The 13,021-nt window shown below is 50.8% G+C and overlaps 6 protein-coding genes across 6 annotated transcripts; 4 read left to right on the top strand and 2 right to left on the bottom strand.

Annotated features, from left to right (window-relative positions):
• Positions 1–151: 151 nt before the first annotated feature.
• HMPREF1120_02412 (uncharacterized protein) lies at positions 152–883 on the bottom strand (the record flags this gene model as incomplete). The annotated part of the gene is made up of 1 exon (XM_009156454.1): positions 152–883. One exon carries the CDS (start codon positions 881–883, stop codon positions 152–154), a length of 732 nt encoding a protein of 243 aa, XP_009154702.1.
• Positions 884–1,768: 885 nt separating this feature from the next.
• Positions 1,769–2,785, top strand: HMPREF1120_02411 (S-formylglutathione hydrolase; the record flags this gene model as incomplete). Its single annotated transcript, XM_009156453.1, has 3 exons — positions 1,769–2,033; positions 2,090–2,508; positions 2,597–2,785. The coding sequence occupies 3 exons, from the start codon at positions 1,769–1,771 to the stop codon at positions 2,783–2,785; spliced, it is 873 nt and encodes a 290-aa protein (XP_009154701.1).
• Positions 2,786–3,823: 1,038 nt separating this feature from the next.
• Positions 3,824–4,591, top strand: HMPREF1120_02410 (uncharacterized protein; the record flags this gene model as incomplete). Its single annotated transcript, XM_009156452.1, has 1 exon — positions 3,824–4,591. The coding sequence occupies one exon, from the start codon at positions 3,824–3,826 to the stop codon at positions 4,589–4,591; it is 768 nt and encodes a 255-aa protein (XP_009154700.1).
• A 699-nt stretch (positions 4,592–5,290) lies between these two features.
• On the top strand, positions 5,291–9,078 carry HMPREF1120_02409 (uncharacterized protein). Its single transcript, XM_009156451.1, has 3 exons — positions 5,291–5,606; positions 5,662–7,228; positions 7,278–9,078. The coding sequence occupies exons 1-3, from the start codon at positions 5,595–5,597 to the stop codon at positions 8,795–8,797; spliced, it is 3,099 nt and encodes a 1,032-aa protein (XP_009154699.1). The 5' UTR covers positions 5,291–5,594; the 3' UTR covers positions 8,798–9,078.
• Positions 9,079–9,312: 234 nt separating this feature from the next.
• On the top strand, positions 9,313–9,666 carry HMPREF1120_02408 (50S ribosomal protein L29e; the record flags this gene model as incomplete). Its single annotated transcript, XM_009156450.1, has 2 exons — positions 9,313–9,319; positions 9,377–9,666. 2 exons carry the CDS (start codon positions 9,313–9,315, stop codon positions 9,664–9,666), a joined length of 297 nt encoding a protein of 98 aa, XP_009154698.1.
• A 3,034-nt stretch (positions 9,667–12,700) lies between these two features.
• HMPREF1120_02407 (uncharacterized protein) lies at positions 12,701–13,021 on the bottom strand (the record flags this gene model as incomplete). Its single annotated transcript, XM_009156449.1, has 1 exon — positions 12,701–13,021. The coding sequence occupies one exon, from the start codon at positions 13,019–13,021 to the stop codon at positions 12,701–12,703; it is 321 nt and encodes a 106-aa protein (XP_009154697.1).

The raw sequence follows: 13,021 nt of genomic DNA, 5'->3' as shown, positions 1-13,021 counted from the left end.
ATGGCAAACCGCCATGATACTCGCGCTTCATGTATGTTTTCCCCGGTGGACCCATCGTTTGTGTCGAAGAAAGTGTCGCTGTTGATTGCTCTTGAAGCAAGATGACATGTTTGGTGATGGTATGTGAAATTGCAAGGTGTATGTTCCAGGCTCATCTTCTTTCCCGCTTGCTCCTCCATCTTCCTCCCTTAGCACCCCTGCCACCTTTCCAGCCAAAGTCTTTGCGTGATTCTTCCTCCTTCCTTTCCAGCTCTGCCAGTCTCTCCCGCCTTTGCGCGTCGCCTCCTTTGTCTCCGGCTGGGCCGCTGCTCTTCAGGTGGACACCGTGTTTGCAGTTGGGACCGTCTGGACAAAACCCGGCGAGGTAGAACTCGCACAATTTCCTCCTCACGTGTCTCTTGCCGCACCTGGGTCCTTTCTCACAGAATCCCCGATTGTAGTCTTCACAGAGGGGCAATTTCGAATCCTCCTTGACATGAACATATAGACACTCGTCACCATTCTGGCAATACCCGTTCTGGTTGAAGAATTGACACTCGCTCATCTTGCGGAGATTGTATTCGTGGAGGTAGTCGCATGTGTCGCCCTTCTTGCATAGACCTTTGAGCCAGTGCTTGCACACGTAGTTATCGTTGTTGCGGCCATAGTGATGCTGGGGCGGCTCGCCCGGTGTAGGATGACGGTCGGGGCATCGACGTCCGCGGGGACAATGGCCCGTCGCAGCGTAGTCTGCGCATACAGGTACCGTAGAAGCAAGAGCGGCGAGTCCGTTCGCACGGAGGAAAGGGGTGAAGCTGAAGTTGTACGTGGGATAAGCGGGTTTGGACTGGTTCTGGTTCGCCTCGCCGGCCGTCTCGGTGCTGGTCGTCACGACCGATGCCATTGTTGCCGCTTGTCAATTTCGACCGGTACCATAAGGACTAGGAAGTGTAATACGGTTTCCAGCCTACGAGTATTTCATCAAGTATTGTGGTACATATGAAGGAGATTCACCTGATGGCAGTGGTTGTGGACGATGTCTGATGTCCTAGACACGAACCGTTGTTGGACACATCTGGAAACTTCCGAAGTTAAGCCGGGCGGTGGTGACACAAATATTACATAAGCAGCTGGCTGACAAACTAATTTTGGTCACGTGCTTTGACCCTGCGCCAGACCCGTTGTGGGAATCTGTGGACCTTGTACAATGTAGACTGTAGTATTTTACTGGGCTTCTTCATGAGATGACAGATTCCACTGAGCGCTGTAATGTTTCGGATATACAGTACGATTGATCAAATGAAAAGAAGTGCTACGCACCGCGCTCTCCGACTCTCTGTAAGGAGCATTGCCGGTTAAACGTTCTCGCATGTGGAACCACTACTACTAGTAGACGGGCTGTCATTGTTGTTGCTACCTATACCATCCGATTCTGCCTTCACCTACAATGTACGCTTTCAACGGCCGGGAGTATCATATACATGACTGGAGACAACGCTGTAGTAGTGGGTAGCTCGATCCTATCCTCTCCGTGCTTCTTCCGTCTCTCCGTCCTTTACACGGCAATTGATGATACCCGGAAGAATATACCCAAAAGGTGCCTTACGGTATTGTGCGGGGCAGCCATTGTCCCTCCTCCTCTCCTCATCTTTCTTCCCCACGTCATTTTCCGCGTCTTCAAGTTGTCGAGGACAACAAATACTTTCTTCCATCACTCCTGTCCTTGCTGTTTGTTCATTATCCCGCGTCCTAAGGCCACGTTTAGACAAAATACTGGTAATCATACAAGATGTCGGTCACAACCCTTGCAACGATTGCCTCCTTCGGCGGCAAGCTGCTGAAGCTGTCTCACAAAGCCTCCACGACGGGCTGTGAAATGAAATTCAACCTGTACCTGCCTCCGCAAGCCACGACCAACTCTCTCCATAAAGTTCCGCTGTTCATCTGGCTGTCCGGCCTCACATGTACCGCCGATAACTGTTCGGAGAAGGGCTTTTTCCAGCACGGGGCCAGCAAGAAAGGGATTGCCATTCTATATCCCGACACCAGTCCACGTACGTCCACAGCTTGTTAGTCAAAATCGATCCTGCTAGCTAACACATTTGTACAGGCGGCGTTGGAATCCAAGGCGAAGATGACTCCTGGGATTTTGGCACCGGGGCCGGCTTCTACGTCGACGCCACTGCATCGCCATGGTCCAACAACTACAAGATGTACTCGTACATCACCGAGGAGCTTCCCAAGACCGTCTTTGAAAATTTTGACCAGATCGACTCTAGTCGAGTCAGTATCAGTGGCCATAGTATGGGTGGCCATGGCGCCCTGTCGTTATACCTGAAAAATCCCGGCAAATACAAGAGTGTCAGCGCGTTCGCCCCGATCGCCAACCCGCTCAAATGCCCTTGGGGAGAGAAGGCGTTCAAGGGCTACTTTGGCGAGAGTGACTGGCAGAAAAAGGGTGCTCAGCATGACTCAACGGAGCTTCTGAAGCAGTGGAAAGGTGGTGATTTGGATATCCTCATTGATGTGGTAAGTAGCACACCAACCACCAATATTCGGCCCGACATGGCAGCTTTGATATCAGGGTACTGATTGATTGCGCGTTACCATCTCGCAGGGCACTGGCGACAACTTCTACAAACAGGGACAACTTCTCCCCGAAAACTTTATCGCAGCTGCAAAGGAGATTGGCCAAGAGAAGGGAGTCAAGGTTCGATTCCAGCCAGATTATGACCATAGTTACTACACCATGGCCACCTTCAGCGACGACCACATCAACCATGCCGCCAAGTACTTGTTTGCATAGTATGTTGTTTGTGGCGAGCTGACGATATAGACATATCCAGCTAACAAGGATAGAAGTGGAGCACAAAAGCATCCCAAACTTTGAATACACTATCACTTTGTCAATCATTCGAGTACCTTTGCTCGGGTTCCCATTTTTGTGTCACAGTTCTGTCACTGTATTCGGAATTGGCGACATGTTGGCCTCTTGGGTTCTCGGTGATTTCTCCCATCATTGTCTGTCAACTTTGACCCACTGTACAAATCATCCCCCACATTGTGATGACAGCCAGCTGATGTCCCGGACCACTGTACAATGCCCCGAACCCTCCGTCAAGCAATCATCTTTTGATGCAATGACCGCAGAAACCTTATTCGGCATGATTGACTTCCATCTTGGGCACGTGACAAGGCTGACGCCCTACAATACTGACAACAGCAATGATCTCTGTACCAGACCTTTTACTGGTCCTGCTATTGTACAGAATCCATAACAAGAACTGGAAAGGCACGTATACGGTACTAATGTCCTGCAGAACGCACCCCTCATCTTTTCCCTTTCTTGGCTACCATGTCTGCCTGTACAGGCCCGGTAAGGAGTGAAGACCAGGATTCGTGACTGACTGACTGACATACTTGCCTGCCTCACTGCCTCGACACTTATCTCAATGGGTTTGTCATAACTGGAATCTCTTGGCGCGGTGACAGTGACGGACAAGCAAGCAGGAGAATCGCAAGGGACAACACTTCACAACGCCGTACCATGGAACGCAGCATCTTCCTTCAGATGATCTATAAAAATCCTATGCTGTCCGGACAACAGAGAACGTGAAGGAGCTGTCCCCTTTTCACTTTTTCAAACATAGACACACGACAGTTTTCTTTCCTCTTCTCTTGCTCCAAAACAAAGTTAACAAGGAACCGATCAGAACGCCTTCCCCGGGAGATTTATTTGTATGTTATCGTCCGTCGATACCTATCGATCATATACTCGCACAGCAGGAACAACAGGCCTGCCTGCTCCTGGCTCGGTCATCGCAGAGCTCTGCTGTTGGCGACAATGGCCAAGGACAATGGCGGCGAGGAGATTGAGCTGAGGTCACTGCTCGAACTAGTGACAGACTCGCAGCCTATACCTGGGCCTTGCAACCGACCACCATGGGTGATGGGGGATAGCAACCCATACGGCGTCATCGGTCAGAAAAAGACACACGCACGTGTGACGCCAGTGGCCGTCCCGGTTCTCCCCTTGAACTCAGAATTAGCGAAAGACTCCTCGCAGCCATTTCGCGGTCAAGAGGCAGCGGCAACTCCAGAAGCTCTGAATCGTTCTTATCGCCTGCCAGTGTTTGGATCCATGCCACCACCACCGGAACCACTATTATCTTCTCCTGAGCTTCCCTCATCAAATTATGCAATCAATGGCAGCGGCATGCTCAGTCCGAATCCGGTCACGCCGAGCCCAACGTCAACTGCCGCTGCTGAGAACCGTCAACGACCAGTGACTTTCCCTATCACCCCGCCATCGACCGTTAAGTATCCTCATGTTGCGGCCCCTACTCGACTTTCCACTATAGCCGAGTGTGACACGGACGACGAGCGGACACCGCCCCGAGGACGTGCCGCGGGTGCCACGGCAACATTAATATCTTGCCTAACTCCAGCGACCACTCCGGTCGCGACCCCAATTCCAAAGGTAGCGAACGGGCAGGTTGTCTCGGAAGCAGACAGAAGCGTGAGGGTGGCCCTTTTCCAAGAGCAAGTGACTCGGGCGAGGCTGAAACGGGAGAAAGTGTCCAAGGGCAAGGAGGGTGCTGCAGCTGAGTAGTGCTGTAGGGATACATCCCTGTGATTGCCAACAGTTCATGGCAGCAACGATGGGTCTAAAGAACGAAACTGGGCCCAAGGTCAAGAAGGGACGGTGGCTGTGGAGGGCGACAGCATGGCAGAGAGTTGGTGCGGTATTGCGGGGATGGATGAATGCCAGTGTGCTATGCAAACAAGGAAAAGGGCTGATGAAGATGGAAGGCGTCTGGAATGGGCCTACCTAGACCAAAAAGCTTGAATGCGGTAGCGGTTGGCACCGTGACTGCTGTGGACTGACTCCATCCAATGTGAGGTGGATGGCACAAGGATTTACATTGTAAATCACAGACCATGTCTTTCCAAAGAGAACATTCCCACCTAGCTCTTCAACGACTACTCGTGTTTGTGAAAGGCAGCAGATCGTAGAAACTGTTCCAGTCCTCCAAGACATGACCGATACTGAAATGTGTCCATCATATGCCCAAGGATAGCGACATGAGGAACAGCACCGGACCATAGTCCCAAAAATCCATTGCCACTCAAGACACCATTCTACCGCTGAAAATAGATTTGCAAACCAGCCTTCTAGGAGTGAAGTTGTGAAGGATAAAGTTGAAGTTGAAATTGAAACTGCGTCATGACGACAGCTGTGGCCCACCGTAATGCGTAATTGATGCCAAGGCCGACGTTTTTCACGCTGCGCTGCACTGCGACGTCGACGGCGGGTCGGCCACTTGACACTACACAGATTTGGGCCTGCAACTTGAACCACCCACTGCACGCACCCGTTGCATCTGCTTACCACTGCACTGAATCCCTTAACACCCGACTCTACAATATCGCGACTGCGCCTGGTCAACCAGCAATTGCTCTCAAACTTGATCGTCAGGGTGTCCCCGTGTGTCGCTATGGAATAACTCCGGGAGCACGTGCTTCCACTTTCGTCACGGCCAAATGCGGTGACTATATCATTCTACCAGTGTTCCGGAAATCATTAGGTGGGTTAGGAACACTGGCGTTACCTGATGGAGGACCAGGTCAGTGATCCTTACTCTCCGATGAGTTGCCTCTCACTCTAATATAACATGGTAGATCATCTCGGCGATTCAAATCGCTTATGAGCCCTCCGCGGACCCTGCTCTCAAACGACAGGCTTTCGACTATGTCAATCAGTTGAGACAAGAACCCTCGGCATGGCAGCCTTGCCTGGCCATCTCCCTTCGTTCTCCTCGCCAACCTACCGTCATTCGAGTTTTCTGCCTCGAAATTGTCAATAATGCCGTTCAAGCAGGCTTGGTGGATCCGCAAGGGTTGAAAGGGATCAAAGAAGAGCTTATGGCATATTTGCAGAAGTCTTACGGTGCTAGCGGACAAGATTCCACTCCAGATCCTGGAACGATTGTCAACAAGTTTGCTCAGACCATCACGTTCCTCTTTTCCGCCTTCTACGGTTCAGGGTGGGAGAGTTGTTTCGATGATTTATTGGCTCTTACTGCGACTCCATCAGGCTCCAGGAACAACTATGCTGGCGTGATTTTCTATCTGACAGTGCTGAACTCCATCCATGACGAAATCGGCGACCAGCTCCTTTCCAGATCCCGGGCTGAGCAGGACCGTGCCAATACCTTGAAGGACCTTATCCGTCAAAGGGACGTTCAGAAGATTGCACATTCATGGGAGGAGATTTTAGCACAATGGAGAACTACTAATGACGTCGTGGCGGAGCTGTGTCTGAAAGCCATTGGCAAGTGGGTTAGTTGGGTCGACATCTCGTTCGTCGTCAATCAACAGATGCTTGAGTTGCTCTTCCAGCAGTTGGAGCGAGCTCAGAAAGTCAATCTGCGCCCAGGCGAAGAACAAGCCCGAGATGCTGCTATCGACGTTTTTACGGAAACCGTGGCCAAGAAGATGCCTCCCGCAGACAAGATCAACGTGATAACTTTTCTCAATCTCGAAACAGTGGTTTCTCAGCTGGTTGCATGTCCGCCGCTGAGCGACAGCCGTGCTTCAAGTTATGACGTTGATCTGGCGGAAACCATTGCGAAGCTAGTCAACACCACGGTTGTTGATATAGTCAAAATTTTGGAAAGCGAAAATCAAGCCTCTCCGTCCTGGGCGAAGGCAGAGCAGCTTCTGGTTGCGTTCTTGCCACATTTGCTCAGATTCTTCTCGGACATTTTCGACGAAGTTTGTTCCACTGTCCTTAATGCAATGAACGATGTGCTCGCATTCCTCCGCCGCACGAGCCAAGGCGAGGCGGCGTCAGCCCAAAGAGCCACGATGCTCCTGCCTATTCTCAAGGCCATTTTCGCAAAAATGCGGTATGACGACACCGCAGACTGGGGCCAGGAGGACGATCAAACCGACGAGGCAGAGTTTCAAGACCTTCGGAAGCGACTGGCCGCTTTGCAATCTTCCATTGCTGCCGCGGACGAGCAACTCTATATTGAGGCAATCTCAGCCCTGGTTCACGATACATTCCAGAAATTGAGAACGGAAGGATCACAACTCAATTGGCGAGATCTGGATCTTGCACTGTACGAGGTGTACTTGATGGGCGACCTGGCAGTCAAAGCAGGCGGTCTCTACCAAAAGAATAAACCCAACTCTCCTGCCGCAGAAAAGCTCATTCGCATGATGCTTGAGATGGTGCAGTCTGGTAAGTTATTTATTGTCTCTCAAGCGAATTATGATCTGACCATATGCAGACACCGGTTCGTATAATCATCCTGCTATTCAGATACAGTATATGGAAACCTGTGTCCGATACAGCGCCTTTTTTGAAAAGCACGTTGAATACATCCGGCCGGTGCTGCAGAACTTCCTACAACTGGCCCACCACCCGAGTTTGAAGGTCAAGGCACGAGCATGGTACCTGGTCCAGAGGTTCATTCGACAGCTCCGTACGCATATTGGGGATGCTGCGGAAGCCGTCGTGCAGAGCTTGCAGGATCTGCTTGTCGTCCGCGCCGAGCTTCCGAATGAGTCCGATGGCGACGATATGTCTTCAGATGGTGACTCGACGTCTGACTCGACATTCACCAGCCAACTCTATTTATTCGAAGCTGTGGGCTGTGTATGTGGCTCCCCTTCTCTCTCGGCCGAGAAGCAAGTTCAGTATGTACAGGCGATTATGCAGCCAATCTTCTCCGACATCGAGCGCAACCTAGAATCGGCACGGGCGGGCAATGAGCTTGCCAGCCTTCAAGTCCACCATGATATTATGGCCTTGGGCACATTGGCTCGAGGCTTCTCCGATTTCCTTCCCGGCAACACTGCGCAAAGCAGCGGGGCGGAGCCGGCGCCGCAAGTCAAACAAGCATTTGCACAAGTGGCAGAAGTCACACTTGTTTCTTTGACCGCCCTCAAATCATCCTTTCAGATTAGAACTGCCGCGAGATTTGCCTTTTCTCGGCTGATCGGCATGGTCGGCGCCCAAATGCTCCAACAACTTCCTCAGTGGGTGGAAGGGCTCCTGACTGAATCCTCTTCACGGGATGAAATGGCCCTATTTCTTCGTCTTCTTGACCAGATTATCTTTGGCTTCAAGAACGACATTTTTAACTTCCTCGACCAGTTGTTTTCCGGACTACTCCAACGCGTGTTTGCCGGGATAGCAGCAACGACTTCTGGCACCGATGACGAGATTGAACTTGCCGAGTTGAAGCGAGAGTACCTCAACTTCCTGCTTGTCATACTAGGAAATGATCTCGGCGGGGTTCTAGTCAGCGGTACCAACCAACCGATTTTCGAATCCGTCATCAACTCTGTCGAACATCTTGCGAGAGATGTGGAGGATTTCCCTTCCGCAAAGATGGCGTTCATACTTTTATCACGAATGTGCACTGTTTGGGGTGGTCCAGATGTGGTTTCCGCCAACGGTCAAGCAAACGCCAACACGCCAGTACCGCAGCCAGCTCTTCCTGGGTTCGATCAGTTCATGATCACCCGATTTTCGCCTCTCTGTTGGGCGCTTCCGACAAATCCTGCCTTCAACAGTAAAGACGCACAAGCTCGGCAAGCTCTTGCCGAAGCCGGCGGCTTGCAAAAGACCATCTACACCAAGACTGGCCAACAATATCTGACATGGTTGCAGGAGAAAGAGTTGCGAACCATGGGCATGAACGACAATCTGATCAATGAGTATTTGCAGAAACTGGCCACCATGGAACCGAAGGCATTTAAGACATTCTTCCCAAAGTTCATCGCTCAGGGAGGTCAAATTTGAAAAGCAATGGCGCCAAAAAAGAAGATAAAAAAGCGTGTGACACGGACTGACGTGGACTGGATGACGTGCATATGATACCAAGGACTCGCGTGGATTGTGTAATGTATAAGGGATTCATAGCCTCGAATGATGGATGGCTATTTTAAGACCTAGACAGAGAATTAACTGCTCGCAAGATACAAGTGACCAAGTACTGACATTGTACTGGCATGGCTAAGGCGTTTGGTGCAGTACATTAGAAGTAGTTCTGCTTACAGTGTACTGTACAGTGGTAGATGTGGCTCTGTCCACACAAGGCTGCGCAGAAGCCTTGTTCAGTTTTGTATGACGAAATCAGCCACTCACAGCGCTCCCACACTATGCCAAGCCATATTTATGCCAAGGCACGGCAAACCTTCCCATCACTGCCAGCCCACATTCGGCCATCCAAATTCCAGGACTTTGTGAACCGACCATCTGCGACAGGCACAGTTCGATAAAGATCAACCGCACGTTAGGTCACTCACACCGTCAAGATGGCCAGTAAGTTGCTCTGCCGATATATCAGGTGGAGGAGCTGGTGAAACTGACAGTGAGCAGAATCCAAGAACTCGTCTCAGCACAACCAGTCCAAGAAGGCTCACAAGAACGGGTACGGGCGTCCATTCCATCCTCAGAGTCGTGCGCAGGTCGCTGGCCGGATTTCGCACGGAAAGAACGGACGTGAGACTAACATAGATTTCACCTACAGCATCAAGAAGCCGAAGACTCACAGATATCCGTCGCTGAAGGGTACGGACCCCAAGTTCCGAAGAAACCACAGACATGCGCTGCACGGAACCATGAAGGCCCTGAAGGAGGTCAAGGAGGGCAAGAGAGACTCGGCATAGATTTCGACAAGTTCATGCGTATGAAAATGTTCTGAAATGGGGGGTGTGGTTGCGAGCGAACCGAGCAGCAAAGTCGACGATTTTTCTTCCTTCGCCAGGCGCCCATCTCAGCTCGGACGGATCGATCGGTTCACTTGTTACGACGACGAGATGAGAAACTTTTGAGGAGCTCTGGGATGAGGGAAGCGCCGGCCGTCCACTTAGCTAGCTAGTCAGCCAGCCGGCTGGGCAGCAAATCTGCGAAGCCTCGAAACGACAGTGTGCCTCGAGCTAGGCCAGGCCAAGTGCGGATATCCAAACATTGAAAAAAAGAATCAGAACCCGACCCATCAGCCTCCCAGCCTGTCTGCAATTGCGTTGCCTTGGTTTGCCTCTGTCTTGCCGGATTTCTTTTGTCTATTGTCTGTCTGTCGCATACATGGTTTTCTGGAAAGGGAGGACTTCTCCTTCCGGACACCCAACCCCCGGCCCCTTTATGTTTCTTCTCCATTCAATGGCATTAGTGTGTACAGCGTCGTGTCGCTTTGCCTCGATGCGCGACGTCTGAAGGAATCATTCTTTGACGTGCCTATATGAAAAACACAACCACCTTCCAATTACCAAACACTTTCCTTCTCAACCCCGTGGAGGCTGGTGCATGGACGGAAGGGGACAATTCCTGTTTTTTTTCCTTTCTTTTTCTCTTAAACATTCGCTTTTACTACTGGGTTATCTTCACACCAAGAGCTGGTTCTGAGGAAGTGCCATTCTACTCCTCGCCTGACCAAAAGTTACTGTACTCAATGCCACTGAGCAGGTTGATGATACATACCTACCCAGGTGAATCATATATATACATCGGTATACCTAGGTAAAGTCTCAAGGCTCAGATATCCCACAGGCGGCGTGTTTGCTGGCCCGGCAAATCCCAACTAAGGTACAGTCCGTACTACAGTATTAGTTCCAGCATGCGACTCTTTCCCAGGTCTTACTTTTCCCGTCCTCGCCAAAACGCATTTCCCTTCCACGAGCATTGTCCTGGCAAGTATATTGACCCCATGCTGGATGCGCTAGCCATGTCCTTTTATTTTCAGCTCTCCATGCAATGTATCTCGTGCAAGCCGGTCGGCCAGTGCTGCTATTCTTTTCGTGGTGCCCTGGATGGCAGTGCCAGCAGGCATCTTGAACGAAAGAGGGAAAACAGATAGATAGATGGCTCTAGTCCTCAAAAAAGACCTCCTGACGATTCCCATCCCCCAAGAATATGCACAATGTGGCAGCTGCGGGACACACACACCTTGTTTTCAATATATTCCTTATTCTTTGTCCCCGAATCTACTCTACTCATCGTCCTCTCGCACATGGGTAAATGGGGGATATACATACATACCTTATCTCACGACAAAGGACCGGGTTGCATTGCCGTAGTGCACAGTACCTACCTAGTCGATATCGACAGGCGATTCGAGAAAAGACAACTGAAGTTGACTACCTACTAGTATCCTACTAGTATGGTAAGTACTGTACCTGCTGTACGTACAGTAGATACTACTCTACCAGGTAGGTAGTAGTTAGATCATCAGGCATGTTACTTCTGTACAGTACCATCGACTGCAGTGGCAACTACAGCCAAAGGAGGTAACTTCGAGTTCAAATTTGTTCAATAGAACCGAAGACTCATCAGTAACAACGCCATTATATTTACGCATCTACCTAGTAATCAATGTACACTAATATTACATTACTATCATTCATGGTGTGAACCAGATACCTAGGTGGTCGGGTAAGGCGGTGAGCTAGGTACCTATCGTGTAGATACCTCCCATTGTGCCTCCTCCACCTCCACACACGGCCTAGGTAGCTGATACTTTGTTTTCGTAAACTTCATGTCAGGTTCAAGAGTCGCGGTTGATGGAACAAACAACAAACTCCTGCTGATCGTCCGCAGGGGAAACCCAACGCCATTCCAATCGTAGAAACCTGGTCTCCAGAGCGGCAAACTTGCGAGGAAGCGCCGGTCATGGTAGGGCCGAGGGGCATTGCATTGGATCCTGCCAATGTTTCTTCGGCCGGTTGTTTTCTCCAGAGCCCAGTTCGTGCAACAGGATAATCATACATCAAAAAGATAAGACAAGGCGGACGTGCGGCAAAAGCTAATAACGGAGGAATCTCTCGAGAATAATAGGATTTGGCTTCTGTCCTGGAGCTGTCAGAAGCGGCGGACGTTGCAGCCGGGCTGCTTTTTGATCAACACTTTGCCTCGCCCAAGGTCTGCAGATTCCGTACATGTCCGCGGACGAGATGGTCCACGGGTTCTGTTGGGGTCTTCAGGATCAAAGTTCGACTCCGACCCCTCTTAACACGTGCAATAATACTAGGTATTGCGGGCACGAACGCGTAAAGATAGGCAGAGTTTGAGGCTGGATGTGGTACCGCATCCTATTATCCGCGGCAAGCCGCAATGCATGCAGGTCGGGCTCGCATTCCTTCTGGCTGCAGAAGGAATACAATTGCAACCAACCAAAGGTGCATACAGGGACGAGAGGGCTTGGAGAGGTTGGCGCCAGTGCCACTGTTACTGCTGCAGGTAGTGGTGTAGCGGATTCAAGGCACTGACCGCCGCCCATGCTCGGTTGATTTTTCCATGAGGCTTCAGCTGGACTCCTCATCAGATTCCGGCTGCGTTGCCAATAGCACCGCCACATGCTGCGGGGAAAATAGACCTCGCCAGAATATTGATGGGTCTTTTGACCCCGCCATTGACCGCCTGGTCACCAGTTTTGGGGCGACCGTGCGCCCATATTTCGAGTGATTGATTGATTGATCCATGCTTGGTCTCTGCACTGCAAAGACAAACAGACACCTTGTCCTCCTGCAAACGAAAACAAAAAACTTCAGAGGGGTATCTTTTCTGTTCAAAGTCAAGCTTCCAGACCGGCTAAAGACGGATCTCCTGTGTCATTGTTCCAATCCGGAACTTGTGGAAGCAAAATTAAGCATATAGATTCCTTGGCTGGAAGTAATAATATGGTATGGCTCAGTCCGCTGCGCCGCTTCAGTCCGCCTGTACCGGAATGGGAAGTGGAGTGGTCACCTCAAACTCTGCAGGACGGTCGAAATCCGGTAGTGGCGGGTTTAGTAGTTGATCTGGAGTCGCAGTCGACAAGAAATTGTCCGGCAAGGCAGGAAGCTCAGGGAAGTTCAACGGAGGAAATTCACCAAAAGTCTGAGTAGGCATGGTCAACGGTTGGCTGAACAGGTCATTGCCCAGCTGACTGAGATGGGCCTGGATTTCCTCTGGAGCTTTGCAGCCTTCGCAACTGGCGTGTGCAAAGAGGATGGCATTCATCTGTTGAATTTCATCTTTCATCCGCAT

The sequence above is a fragment of the Exophiala dermatitidis genome (assembly GCF_000230625.1).
Source record: "Exophiala dermatitidis NIH/UT8656 unplaced genomic scaffold supercont1.2, whole genome shotgun sequence".
NCBI classification, from domain to species: domain Eukaryota; kingdom Fungi; phylum Ascomycota; class Eurotiomycetes; order Chaetothyriales; family Herpotrichiellaceae; genus Exophiala; species Exophiala dermatitidis.
This window is presented reverse-complemented; position numbering and strand designations above follow the sequence as displayed.